The sequence below is a fragment of the Simochromis diagramma genome, unplaced genomic scaffold (assembly GCF_900408965.1).
Source record: "Simochromis diagramma unplaced genomic scaffold, fSimDia1.1 OVJJ01000344.1, whole genome shotgun sequence".
In the NCBI taxonomy this organism is placed as follows: Eukaryota; Metazoa; Chordata; class Actinopteri; order Cichliformes; family Cichlidae; genus Simochromis; species Simochromis diagramma.
Window position 1 is genome coordinate 2,165,399 of NW_024387375.1, and position 15,214 is coordinate 2,180,612.

A 15,214-nucleotide genomic window follows, 5' to 3' on the forward strand; every position below is an offset into this window, starting at 1 on the left:
TAATGTTGCTGTATGGCATAGCACACGAACAAGGAAAAACAGAGCACAAAACAGAATGAAAAACAGTGCAAGAGAATCTGAGAAATCATTTTGCTTCATCTGCTTTGGCTCAGCATTTCTAACTAAATAAAAGAACGCTTTAATTAGGGCACGCATTAGCGCATGTGTAAATAAGTCCATATTTATATTTGTTGCAACGCATATTCAGGAATTTGGGTTTAAAGGGCAGAGTTTCAGATTTAATTTGAGAAGTTTACCCACAACACCACAGTGAGAAATTAATGGCTGTTTCATACAGACTCCCCTATTTTCAGGGACTCAATATACCAATGAATAAGCTTGAATGCTTATTTTTCATACTGTGTTTCTAGAGTGGTATGCATTCCCTTGATCATATATAAGTCTTTAATATGTCTGGGCAAAAAAAATAATTATTTCTTTTAAAAATGTGACAGTGTCAAACAAACCATCAAATGAATAACATTTTGAAAAAAAAAAACTGTGTGTATGCATTATAATACTCACGCATCTACATCTGGTATCAGAGCCAGTTTGCTGGGAAAGATCTCCGAGAGAAGCACTCGAGTGAAGGACTTGCCCAAGGACTGGAGCTTTGACTCCAGGTGCTGAAAGAAAAAGAGATGACAACATTTTGCCTTCTAGACATAAAATAGGCTGTGAAACTCAGCCACATATAATAAGGTCTAGGTCACATGATTCATGGCATTAACATGTGCTGATAATCACTCCAGAGGTTTCGTGCTTTCACAGTTTCAGCTTGACTAGACTTTTTCATCTGAACATCAAGCTTTGAACTATCGCATCTCCGCCTATTTATTTTTTCTGCTAATGCACATTTACACATTGGAAACAACATCTTACACTCCCTCCAGTATAATGTGATTCTTCCCTTCAATCTCTTTCCAATTAGCTCTGGCCTCAACACCTCAACAGGGAAGCTTACAGATTAGACCCCCAAACTATGTTCAGCGCTAAGTGCCTAGTGTACTATTCCAGCCTCTATACAGACAATCAATCTCTTCATCCTTTTGCCATGTGTCCAGGCACACTGTAAAGATAATTCTTTATTGGGCACTTACAACTGAAATCCCATTCTCGCAATCTCCACCTAGAGCTTAAAGCTGTAGGAGAGGGCAGGAATTTAGATTGAGCATTTGTGCCTCAGATTGGCTCATTTAAATGTTTTGTACAGTGTATGCATTCCTGTGGTGGATTAACTAACTCATCTGTCAATCTAATATTTTATGGTCACTATAAAAAAAAAAAAAGACCATATGATCCCACTCCTTTGATTAGTAATAAAATTAATTACCATCCCCAAATCCAGTGCTTTCAGGCAGAGTATTACATCGTCAGACATGGAAGTGTGTAATCTCGCAATCACTTCAGGCTTGGCAGTAAACTGTTAGATCGGGTGCTGAACAGTCTGATGAAACCTACACAATTACATCACCAGCAAAGCTGCAGTTCTAATGTGCCTGGTTTCTCTCCACTCTTTAAGTCCACCTGAAGATTCTGTCCATAGATTTGACAGAACAAAGGTTTAAAACAATAAAACAAATAAATAAATCAGCCCAGCTACAACTCAGAACACACTTTACTTGGTGAGGTACACAATAGTTTTGAGCTTTTTCTGCATGGAAAGTTTCCAACACAGTTAGCAACTGAATCATCAGTGTCCCCCACACCCATCTGGTAAAATTCACTTTGGCAGTTCTGGAAAAGGGCAGTCTAGCCAGAAGTTACAAAACATTATACCATTATAAAGACATTTTTCACAACAGAAAACTGACAGACAAGCGATACAAAGACAGCGTGACTGGCGAGTAGCGGTCTCACGTGTGGCTATCATTCCTCAGGGTCAGTGAATAAGGCCTGATGGGCACAAGCCCAGTCACCAGACCTTATAAAACATGTCATTAAATTAAACTGTTTAGCCTTTTTCTCACTCTGTCTTTTTAGTTGTGGGTAGCGGACTGAGGCCTTACTTGGGAATCCAAAAGGCAGACAAACCAGAAGATATCCCATAAATCCTTCTTTGATGAGATATAGGCAAAATGTGACTGTTATCCGCTGTCCTTGGGAGTATCTTGCAACATTTAGATCACTGTGCTCTTATCAGATAGTTCTGCCCCCTTACTTGAGAGGTTATCTGACACTACACTTCCTAATCTTAAAAGATCTCTGGTGAGTTTGTATTCAAATCCCTTTTTTTTAAATCCACCCCCGAATGCAACACAAAGATTAAACTTTTCATTCTAGTTGACATTTATACATCAGTGCTAACATAATCTCTTGAGTCTGGATATTTGCGAACAAGTCAAGTCTATGGATGTACACTCGCTGAGGAAGTATTAAACCATTTACATCTAGCATTTAGATGGAGGCTCCAGTTTTTCATACAGCAATCCATACAGCACTGAATTATTACTGATTAAATTATGATTTAATTAGTAATAAGTAAAATTCAAAACAGTAGGGAAAAGAAGGGGAAACAAAACAAAGAAAAAGGAACAAACAGGAGAAAAACAAACTGGCAATTGAAGAGAGGGCAAAGCAGGAGGACCAGCTGCAAGTTAAGAGTGACTAGAGACCTTCACGCATGCTAATACATAATATCACATAATATCTTGTACTTGCACAGACTGAGCTTCTCATTTATGAGTCTGCACCAAATATACCAGCCTTTGACTGTGTGCACTTACTATACTATTTATGAATTCTCATGCCAATAGTTCTAAGCAAGGTTTGTCTTACCTACAAAGTGTGATGAGAGCATTAAACAGTTACCGATAGATAATTTAAAATCATTTATGTATAAAAATACCCCACATTTCACTGAATTATTACAATTAACCAGTTGAATACTGCTTAGAAATGCTTGCTGAACAAGAACGTGAGCTGCATTTCTAAGTGGCTGAATTTTCCAGAGTTAATTTATGCAAATAATGTGATGGGACTGTGCTGCAAAAGCTTTCACCGAGGAAAAGTATAGACTGTTCTTTATGCTTTGAGATGTTTATTTGTAGTTGTTTATTTAATGTTTGTATTGTGGAAGCAATAACAGAAAACGCTCAAAATCATACATCACTAGTAACACTCCAACACAGTCATGCTTGAAGCCAGCAGCGAGATCAAGGATAAGATTTTCTATGGCTGTTTGGCTGCATCATCCTAAATTTGAAATAACAAGCTCCCAGTGTGACGACTTCTTGTCTTATTACTACTTCATGTCACCAAATCACTTGTCAAAAAAACTCGCGCTAAGAAATATTACAAGCCGTTGCACAAGTGGCCTCGGGACATGTAGAGTGTTGAAATGAGGATGCAAACTCACCTCCAGGACTTTAGGGCTGCCCTGTCGGCCAAGCGTGCCCAAGATCAGTCCCCATCTCTGGGCCAGTCGAGCCTTGTCAATAGCCTGGAGCCTTATAGCGCGCATGGCCTCGTGGTCGTAGTATTCCCTGGAGAACACCTTACTGTAGGGGTCGTATCTACAAGCATAGCCAGGCAGAAAAAGGCTGAAAATCACAGATGTGAACAGGACGTGTCGATACTTTTGAAAGAATGAACCTGATTACACATATTACAATCCATTGTTCTGGGATCAATCTCAAGGACAGAAATGCACCAAAAAAAAAAAAAAAAAAGAAAAGAAAAGAAAAAAAAAAGGTGAAAAATCCAATCACAAAAAGTCATCAAACACAACAGGAGTTAGTGTATCTGAGGGAAAAATAGATGTATTTTTGAGCATCTAATCTCCTTTTCTCTGGTACAAGGGGTACACTTGAGATTAGAATCTTGTTTATGAGAGAGACCTGTGATCTGTGCAGCAGTGCATATGTCTATAACAACACAATTTCACTTTGCATGCAAGCAAGCCTTATCAAAACAGAACTTGAGCTTCACATAATGTTATCATGCCACTGCGATAAGGTGAATAATCAGGACTGCAAGCAGTTTTTAAATTTAAACAGCACTAAAAAGCATCATAAGATTCTGAGCCTAGAACATAAAAATTGAGGATCCAAAAAGGTGATTATGAATGTTGATCGCTTCCGTACTTAAAAAAATGTTTTACTTTTTTCATTGCAATTATTACAAAAAGTTTATTTGACATCATTTGCCCCCAAATGATCAAACTAACACTAGTTCTATAATAAACACTATTTTGTATCATATAAAGAGAGATATACATGAAATATGTGACAATACCTGTAGGCAGGAATGTCTGGGTTTGCAATCATGATTGATTCCAGGTGAAATCTTCCATCTCCAAGATAACTGTAGAAAGATACCAATCAATTCAATGTTTGAGGTGAATGAAACGAGAGGAAAAATAAAGTGTGCAAAGAAAATTCCCTGAAGATGATTAAAATTCATTGTGCAGCCATAAGAAATGCTGACCTATTCTCTTATTCTCTCCATCAGCGTTTTCTCTCTGTTTTGTTTTTTTTAACATTGTCTTTTAATTTATGTCTGCAGCCTCTTAACAGAAGACCAAAGTGTTTTCGGGCAGAAGCCTTACGGCTTGGGTGGAGGGTCTGCCCACTTCTGCTGTTTGGGAATGTGACCTCAACGAGCGGAGCACGCTGTTTACAGAGAATACAAGCTTTTCCAATTAACCCAGGGTCTGGTGCTGGGGATTCGCCAGAGCGCAAGCAAACGTGGAGTTCACAAACCGCAAACACTGAGTGACATGGAGGTGTCTAAAAATGCAAGGTCTCTTACATAAATTCCCCTTGGGGTCAGGCTGAGAACAATCCTGTTGTTAGTGTGAGGGGGACTCAGGTCAGTACCCTTACTTATTACTTAGCAGGGGTCTCAAAAGGCCTACTGTGCCAGGACGTGCAATTAAACCCACTAATTGGTCAGTGTTTAGAGTGGCTCAAAGCAGGCTGTGGGTGGTTTGCCATACAGGCTACCAAGAGACACGACTAGCCGAGGCTCTATTTGTTAGCAAGTGCATGATTGTGTGTAAGCACGTTTGTCTCTGTTTGCATCTGTGTAATAACACTGAACACAAAATGAACTCAAGGAGAGCCTCTGTTGCACTGCCTCTCTTTGCTTAGAAACATCCAAGGCCCTCGTATAATTATGTTCCCAACAATAAGCCTGCTGCATTTCAGTCACGGTTGTCCTCAGCACTCTTCGGCTCTAAAAGGTTGGTGTGCTTTAACGCTCCCTATGACCACAGTCCTTCTATCTATATTCTTTATTTTTCAAAAGTGCTCTCACTAGAATGGCAGAATGCTGTGTGTCTGTGCGTTACGCAACTGCCTATTTTCACATTCACATCTTCATATTGTTCTATTATGAGTGAGAGCTAGAGGTGGCAGCTCGAAATGGGCGAATGGCCATTTCAATACACTTTAAAAATACTTTTCATTATGGAAATGACAGAGACTAAGACCTTTTAGAGCTTCAAAATCACCCTTAAAGACTAATGCATCACTATTCATTCTCCATATTGCTCAAGCGGGTCAAAACTTTGATAAAATGCAAATACAGTTTGAGCACACACCACTTTTTGCGGGAACTTGCTCATTTTGAATTCATATAGGATGACTTGATATTAAATATTCATTTATTGCTATAATACAGGTGCTGAACAAGACCATGCACTGTAAAAAAGAAATCATATTAAGAGCAGATCTGCTCTGCTTTCGTTAGTGACAGTGAACAATCAAAGCGCCATTACTCGAATAATTCATTAAAGTAAAAAGGAGACTGATCAGCAGAGGGAAACCATTTCGCTGTAGCTGTACTTCTGATATAGCTGTCACATCAAAATAAAATGTTTCAGCTATATATTTTTAGACTGAAATTTAACACTAGGGGATGGTGCTACCAGTGAGGTTAAAGTCCTCATGTGTTCAATGTAACACGTGTGGATTAAATGAGAAAGAGAGCAACATACATCCCTCAGGTAGGCTAATCGATTTTCTCTCCCAGCACACCTCTGCACAAGCCAGCTGACACATCAAAGACAATGCACATTGGATTAGAAGGTGAAACACACTCTGACCCTTCCACAGCTTTCACGCATACAAAGAGACACACTGAAACAGACACACAGTACACATCACTTTTGTATCCACTTATGCATATAGCAAAGCCTGTCCTTGTGCAGCTGTTACGCACTGGGAGATTTTAATCGCATGGACAAACATTAGATGTGTGCAGATCAGACATATGGGGCTGTGCACCTCAGCATAATTATATCAAGGGAAAATCATCTCACTGTGCACTACAAAGCATAAGATTTATCTACTGCAGACAAGCACCAGATGTATAGACACACAGTAGCTGCGGAGGTGTTGTTTGTTAGTTGGACCTGTTACTTTGCCAAGCGTTTTCCTCCCTGCAGCACAGGCAAAATAAGCATCACTTTGACACATCGCACATGAAGGGTGTTTTTGTGAAAATACACAGGAAGTAGTCTTTTAGGGTACATGCAGCTCCTGACTGGATGCATCATCTTTTTTTTTCTGATTAAGATTAAATAAATGGGGAAAATAAGAAATTAAAACGGGCAATCAGACAAGCTGAAACTAATATATCAAGGAAACCTTTCAATCCTTACTATGGCAACGTATAGTAGGTGTCATATTTTGCTAAAGCGTTTCCTTAAATCTAAACTATAAAACATGTGAATATGTTGACTCTGGCTTGAAACAAGCCAAAGGTGTCTGAATACATACAATTCAAGCTATTCAAGGTGGCCGTTTCTGGCTGCTTATAGCTCACAGATATGGCTGGTTATCACAGCCAGCTCTGTCTGGTGTAACAGGCATTATGGCATACAGATTATTACTCATGCCACATGGGTGGGCATGGCAATAGCAGGCTTTACTATGGAAGGAAAGGAGAGAGAAGACAATGGCTGGATGAGTCAATGCTGGATCTCTACAGCTATCTAATCTGTGCTAACTAAAAAAAAAGGAACTGGGCAGACACTGTAAGGTGGGAGACAGGAGGAATAAGATTTCTTACACAATGGCATTGACATGGCGCTCCAAGCGAGGGGAGGTGCAGCCTAAAATTTCTCCCGGTGACAGAGGGCGACACTGTGGGACAAGCACATCATACTCTGTCTTGAGGGCTGCACTCACAGCCTAGAATATGGAGGAAGGAGAAGAGATTATATTCTCTGTGCACATATTTAATCAGGTTCTTCACTTTTGATGGTTCATTTTTACATTTTTAATAACGGAAAGATAACAAGAGATGCATCGAATATGAATGTGGCTAAGTCTGAACCTACAGAAAACATACAGACCAAACATTTTTCTTCATCTTCCATCAGACTCTGTGCTGTAGGACATTTAAGTAAAACAAAACAATAGATATTACATTAAAGCCAAGTCTGCCTTTTAATGGGTTTCAAGGTTTGCATTGCAATTTTACATTTGATGTAAATCAAGTGATATTAATGCAGAGACCTGCACTTTAATGTAGTGCCCATTGTTTTATTTTAAATTGAACATGCTAAAGATATGAACCAGAGGAATAAAAACGTGCAACTGTCTGTGGTCTCGATTCAATGTATGCAAAAGGGAAAAACAGAATTAAAAGTCAGAAGATAGGGGATTACCACTATTACCACTGGTGCAAATATATAGAATATTATAATAATATAATATTTTTAAAAGACTGAAAATGTCAACTTCAAGTGATACTGAAAGGGTCATGAATGATTTTCTGCCAGAAGTGTAACTCTTAACACACAACTGGTGTTTAAATCCTCATGCTTCTGCAAAGCACCAAAAAAAGAGTGCTTTCATTTTTAGAAAAATGAACTAGTTCATGTGTACTCATTTAGATGAAAACAGAAAACGAGTGAACAATTATTATAAGAAAAAAAAGAAAAAAGAAAAAGTGTGTGTGTTCTGAGGATAAACAAAGGATTTAAGGCTAATTTAAGGCAGTCCACAGGGAATACGGGTGAACTTCTCCCGCCCGTACTGTGTGACCCCAACAAGCCTACACACATAAGACACGAGTGAGATTGGAGCAAGCATGCATACAAAACATAGAGACTTATGCAGACATATACACATAGGCGGACTCAAACATCCCATCATATAATGTGACCTGTTAGGGTAGAGCTTGATTTAAAAATAGTAGTGGTTGCATTAGTAAAGGTCCAAAGTGGCACTGGTTCAACACAGCATATGAAAGCAGCAAAATGCATTATAGAAAAGGGAGGCAGCCAGCCTGAAAGAAGGCTGCTCGAGCTTAATACTATAGCTGCTGCCACTGCTTACATAAAGAGCACTACTGAGCACGATGCTGAACCGAGCGGCCTTCCGAGTTCATTGCACCTTTCAAATCCAAAATAACTGCTGCCGGATTTGTCAAACCCACACTTGAACTGAGCTTTAAGAGCGGCGTGTGAGCTTGTTCATAAAAGCCAGGAACTGCAAAAAAAAGTATACTGTACAAATGCAGAGATGTGTGTGTATTCCTGTACTGTACAGAAAAATATACTCTTTATGTAATATGGAAAATACAAGTGACAATAACTGTGTGCGTCAGCTCTCTCCGACGCGAGAATCACACACAAATGCACACAAAGTCTGACAGAACCGGCGCTTAATCACCTGCAGCGCCGCCACAAACTGAATAGTGCTGACGAGTGCAAGAGACTGTCCAGGAGAGAAGTTGAACTTGATTGTGTCCAGGAAGTGTGCATTGTCCATCTGGATATCCACAAACACATACAGCATCTTGATACCTGCAGTCGAGTCTATGGGGACTGCAGCAAGACAAAGACAAAAGAAAGACAGATGAATACTTCAGTCCTGCTTCTTTAGACTGCTGTATATGGAACATCAGAACATAAACATATATACACAGCAATACAGCTACACAAATAAACCGTATGTGAGCATACTGCAAATATAAAGATCCTACGGTACGCACCTATGTGACATAACTGAAACATGAGTGAGAGTCTAGCACGTGCAGGAACTGATGCAAAGACCTCAATTATTTAGGGAAGGAGAAGGACACACGCGATTACTATTAATGCCATTAATTTCACAGACCATTTACTACGCGCCCGGGCCTGTGAGACGTAGCGACAGACATGCTGAGTTAGATGCTGAATAAAGCAGGGGAGAGTCCAAGAAACAATGGGGGAAAGGGTCTAGATAAGAACAAAGAATTATTGTTTGTGTTGATCATTATAATCGGTCTTCCTCTCGTGCTACAGTTAATTTGCAGATCAGAAGCGAGGGGACTTTTTTTTGTTACAATTAAGCAAATGGCCCATTATGGTTGAAATGCTTTATGAACAAGTGCAGCTCACTTGATGGCCTAGATTAAAGCAACACTTAGAGAGAGAGCGATATGGGAGCAAGGCTCAACAATGTGCAGATAATAGGGAGTGAATAAAGAGGGGATAGTGGGAAAACATAAGAGCCGTCTTAACAAAGGACTGAAGGCAGCTGTGATGGAAATGGGAGAAGAATGAAACATTCCCATGAAAGTAGGCTGGAAAATAGAGAAATTTAATTTGGGGGTGTGGGCAGATGATTTTATAATAAACTGTATAAAGAGCAAATGCTTTGGAATGGGAGGCAGGAGTGGAAAAAGTAACAGGATACCGAGTATGTGTGTTATGGGTATTTAGTTTGAGTGTGAAGGGTAGGTTGTCAATTAACTGGGAACAGAGGTGATGAATGGGCTCACATTTCAGCACCGAGTAAAGGAGAACAGATGGATAGATATTTAAAACAGTGGGGTTTGCTGCAGGCCACACGCTGAGTGAGAAACCAAGGAGTTAAATACATCATGAGGGGGAGATAGGTAAAAATCTAGACTGAGACCAACAACCGTCTGTTGCTTGTTTATAGACACTCCCAAAACATAAAAGGGCAGAGGAAAGTGACATCGATCTGTGTTCACATTAGCATGGTAGCCTGAGAGCACTTAGGTGCTGCAATCAGAGACACAGTCAATGAGACAGACACGACTCACTTGCACCATCACTGGTTTTATCCTTTTCATGGCAATAAGCTCACTTAGCACAGCTGCTTATTAATGCCCATGAAAACAAACACAAATGCACACTCAAATTGAACAAAAGGGTGGACATAGTGCTATACTGGCTTGGTTACAAATGGTCTGTTAAAAATCAATATGTAAAAACAAAATCTATTCTGATATTGTACCTCTGTATAATTCATGAACAATAAGCCAATCGTTTGGCATATTGAAAATGTGGTCCTGAAATAATCTGTATTATCTATGTGGGGAAATGTGATAGCATTTAACTTGGATTGGAGAATGGATTTAGCATTTATATAATGAAATAAGAGATGCTTGCTATGCTATTATGGTTTAATAAGATATGACATTTATTTGACCCAAAAGTTGGTGAATTACATTGTTAAAGTAGCCAAAACACAAAAAGCAACGTAGCTTGATAAAATAAATAACTGAGAATGGCACAAAATACACAAACGAGCTCAATTTAACAAGAAAACGGATGTGAGTGAAGAGGGCAATATATAAAAACAGAAATGTAATACAATATGCTACTGTGGCGTTGTAGAGGGCAGTCAAGGTTATACGTTTATTAAATTTATTATCTAAAGCTATTCACCATAGCCACAATCATCTGAAGACTTGTCTATTACCTGATGGAGCAATCCAAACAGTGTATTGATTCACAATGAATTCAAACATTAACAGCAGGACATGAGAGGATTCTCACTTAAAGTTAATGTCATAAGCTGATACTGCTGACAACATTTCAACTGCTCAAAACAATCAATACAGTCGTATACAATAAAAATCCCACAGCAAGTGTCTACAGATGGGAACTGTTACCTGGGCCTTTATAAAAATTATAAAACTGTTATCCAGTACCACACAAATACGACTAGCTACTCTAAAATCAGTGCCATGGCCATGTTCTGAAATGACTTTAATAGTGAGGATCTACTCATGATGTTTAAGGAAGACCAGTAAAACTTTCCTGGCATTATCGGAGGAGAGCTTCTATCTCCTGACAGTTTTCCTTCCTGGAGTTCAATTTTGGATTCTATATTTTGATTCCAGTATGTTCCCCAGTTTATCTCAGGCTGTTCTGTTCCAACTACTATGGTATTCAGGTTAAACATCAACAAAAAAGTCCCCAAACTCATATCTGCAAGCAATGTTAGAACTTTAAAACACGGTTTTATGATGTTGCCCATATTGTCCGGCTCAAACTGGAGGTGCTTTATGATGAGGAAATATGAGAGGACACCACTACTCTCAAAAGCAGATACTGCAGAGGAAATGAAAGGGAAATGAATGAATGCGGGAGAGAGAGTTCCTCTGTGAGTCAGACAAAACACCGTGTCTTTCATCTCCCACAGGTGGCTGACATCTTGGGGAAACAGTGCAGTGATGTCCTCACGACTGAGAGATGAAGGTCAGGAACGGATGCACGACACCACCATTACATTTGCATTCTCTCAGGATCTGCAGTCCATTTGGGTTTGTTTGTTTTTTTAATCTCTTCCATCAATTAATATCTGATCTCCATCCCAACCCGCAAAGACTTTAACGCCTTTATCCTTGCATTTGCTGGGCTGCTCTCAGCAGAAACAGGTACATATCTTATCTTTTGTAAACATACATGCCTGCATACATAATTGCTCCATGATAATCAAATTATAAATATGCCAACAGCACATACACAAAAACTAACACAATGAACACAATAAAGCCAAAAGAGAAACAGAGAGCGAAAGAGAGAGTTTTCCAGTAGTATTAAAATTCTGTTGGTCATTTCTGGTATTTGGGATAGGTGAGGTCATTCTGGCAGAGATATATCAAAACTATTGATTTAACATTTCCTCCCATGTTCTGCGAAAGGCAGACAGTGGGGGCGAGGGTGAAGGTCCTCGAGAACTGCTTGAGGTTTTCAAAGAACGGCTCTAATGCATGTCCTCCATTGATCTGCTGAGTAAATGTGATGCCCAGGCTCCAAACATCTGATATGCTTTCCAAACTAGAGTTGGGAAGAATGCACCAACTAGTAACATTTTCCATTGATCGATGGCTTTGTCTGTGAGTCTGTCGATGTTGGTATGTCTATGTTCTGAAGCTTCTTTTTTTTTTTTAATGCAACCCACTCTTAGTAAGTGGGTGTCTTCGATGCTAGATCACTTGACATTCTCTACACGAAGAGTCATGAAGAGAGAAAAAAAACAGAGACTCACTTAGGCAACTGTGGCCATAGTGCACCATGAAATCTGCTCCCAGGGCTCGAGCAGTGAAGTCGTCCACACAGCAGGCGCCGTACGTCACATCCCCCATCACAAATGTATCTGCATCTGTGAACCTGGAATTTGGGCAGAGGCTCTAATCACTGTTGTTACAGACCATATATGCTGTTGCTTGTTACCATAGCGAATAACACACATAGCATCCAAGGCATGGTGTGATTATGAGCGAGCTGAGTAAGATCAACTATCCACTTGCTGCCGATAGAGTAGACTATATAGCATCTGACAAAGCTACCAGTCAATGACTGACTCACAGTACATCAGGGTGACACACTGCTATTCTTTTGCTCCTTATAACTGGGAGCCAGCGGCCAAAGTACAGTACAAGCTGTCTGATAGTTAAAGCCCTGCCAGACGAGGGTTAATGGGTCATCAGTTAGCCTGGCCACAGACAGAACGCTAGACGAAGAGGAGAAGCACAAAAGGAAATGTATGACTGTTACAAATAGATTAGAGTTTGCAGAGGTCTTTAACAATCTATTTCCCAGATTTGCTGTGAAGGCTGTGAAATACACAGACCATGTGGGCCCTAATGTTCCACTTTGCAGATGTAAAAGGGCAAAATAAACATGGCCTTCTTGAAAGGAACACTAACAAATTACACAGGCATCTGTGGACTCAGTACTGTTAAAAATAATTGCAGATTGTGCTACTGAAAAACAAGTGCCTACACATATCACCCTTTATGGGCAAATAAAATGCTAAGTAAACCCATAAAGACTAAGTAAAATGAATAAAAGCGGGGAGTAACAGCAAAAAAGAGCTAATGAACAGAAGCTTGAGGCATTGTAAGGGAGGGAAGATGGGTAGACAAGGGGGCGTTTGTAAAAGGAAGTTGTTGCCAGGTATTCGTGGCTGTATTCTGACAGATTTAGGCTAGACAGAAGAAGTAGAACTGAGACGAGAAGAAGGTCTTGGGGAAAGGAGAGGAAAGTGATAAACAGAAATGGCTGCACACAGAACAACATCTGTAGAAACCCACAGATTCTTAGTAATATGTCTCCTGCTGCCCAGTCTTTCAACCAACATCTACTCTGTTTATTCCTCGCTCTGCACCTCGCCAGGGGCTTCACACAAAGTTTCTATTTAGCCTTTCCTCCCTCAATTTCTCTCATGTAATCTCTAGTTTGTGCTCTCTATAGGCCCCTCATCATTGTCCCCTGGATTTCTACGTAGTTCCTCTCCAAATGTCCCTGTCCCTTCTCCTATAATAGCAGCTCTCAAGTGAAAGGAGTACAGGCCAGCTGAGCCCAGGAAAACACAGACAGAGCAACTCATCTGATAAATAAATATTTGCATTCAAAGGTTTGAATCAGTGGCTCTCTCTCTTTCTCTGGGTTTTGATTTTGTCTGCATCCATCTGTTTGTGCACCATTGGATGTCTAGCCAATAGCAGGAAGGTAATTAAGGATCACTAAAAATGATACAATAACAGGGATCATTTAAGGTTTCTCACTCACTGGAAAGATTATTTTTCATAAACGTGCAACAACCTTTCAGCTAAAAATACTGTCCACCAGAAAAAAAAAAAAGATTTCCCCTGCAATTCACTGCAGACCACGCAAAACCATCTACAATGCAAAACACAGCACTACAGAAGATTATTGTATCTAATCAGCCATCTATCTGCCAGAAATATCATTACTACACTGGCAGTGCAAGCTGTATCTAGTTATTTCCAGGGTAAGTACATTGAAATTTTATGGTAATAAATGCTAAGAATCTGTTTAAGAGGCTGATATGAGATGTGTAATGCTACTGGGACATGGACAGAGTAATTACTGGGCAACATATAGTCCCATATCCCAATGGGAGAGCGAAACAGAACAAAGACGCATGATGAGAAAAAACAGAGAGAGGACAACAACTTGAAATGTGTATCAGTGTAAATCACAATCACATTATCTCAACACAGGACACTACTGTACAGACATAGACCCATTTCTGTAATATACTCACATATCTATATTATTGCTAATATATATTGTAATATATCTATATCACTAAAGCACTTCTGGATGGATGCAAACTGCATTTCGTTGCCCTGTACCTGTGCATGTGCAATGACAATAAAGTTGAATTCTATTCTATTCTATTCTAAAGCCAAAATGTCCTTCGATCCATCCCTATTTAGATTTTTTCCACTTTCACATCCTCAACTATCACTCCTCTCCTCTATTGCTTCGCATACTGGTGTCCCGTGTCTTGCACAGTTCCGATTTCTCTCTGCATATCAGCAGTGGTTTTGCCTCATCTTGTGGTACTCAGTTCAGCCATTCCAACTGAAATGTCATTAAGATCTAATTAAGATGTCAGAGGAGCTTGTGAACTCTATAACAGCCCTTGTTAATTAGCTCTTTAGCATACAGCTCAATATGTGTGAGAAATTGCCAACTGATTTGAATCTCCGTTACAAAAACCACTGTGCTGGTGTGTGCTACAAAAACAAGCTTGAGTCTGCAGCAAGAATGGAATACATGCATCCAAGTACACATGTGCACATGCGCGCACACGGTGTAAAAGTATTGCCAGCTGATTGTATCACCACTTATCAACAGTTTAAACAACTGATGTGTTTTTACATAAATGGCATTTTTCTTCACTGCATCATTGTCCTAATGCAGTTGAGTAAGCATAAAAGTAAATGCATCTTTCTGTTCTGTGCTCTGATGCCAATTTCCTTTTCCTGACTTTGACAGGAATTTCTTCTGATGTCACAATAAAGCAGAGAACTTGTTGGTACCAGTGCATTACACCTCAAAGATGTTGCAGCAGACAAAGAGAATGCAAAACTTCTCTCGTCTCTGAACAATTCGATTGCGCCACACAAAGCCATTCTGTCACAGATGACACTTATCTGTTCATGAAAATTACCAGACTAAATTAAACTAACAGGCTTCCAC

The 15,214-nt window shown here is 39.7% G+C and overlaps 1 protein-coding gene across 1 annotated transcript in view; it reads right to left on the bottom strand.

Moving 5' to 3' along the window:
* dph1 (diphthamide biosynthesis 1) overlaps nucleotides 1–15,214 on the bottom strand; it is a 68,069-nt gene that overhangs the window by 15,088 nt on the left and 37,767 nt on the right. Inside the window, exons 4-9 of the mRNA XM_040008814.1 lie at nucleotides 12,246–12,367; nucleotides 8,628–8,782; nucleotides 7,018–7,139; nucleotides 4,237–4,305; nucleotides 3,359–3,515; nucleotides 526–626 (exon numbers count right to left, since the gene is read on the bottom strand). Of these exons, the coding sequence (XP_039864748.1) occupies nucleotides 526–626; nucleotides 3,359–3,515; nucleotides 4,237–4,305; nucleotides 7,018–7,139; nucleotides 8,628–8,782; nucleotides 12,246–12,367 (726 nt within the window). The remainder of the gene's footprint in view (nucleotides 1–525; nucleotides 627–3,358; nucleotides 3,516–4,236; nucleotides 4,306–7,017; nucleotides 7,140–8,627; nucleotides 8,783–12,245; nucleotides 12,368–15,214) is intronic.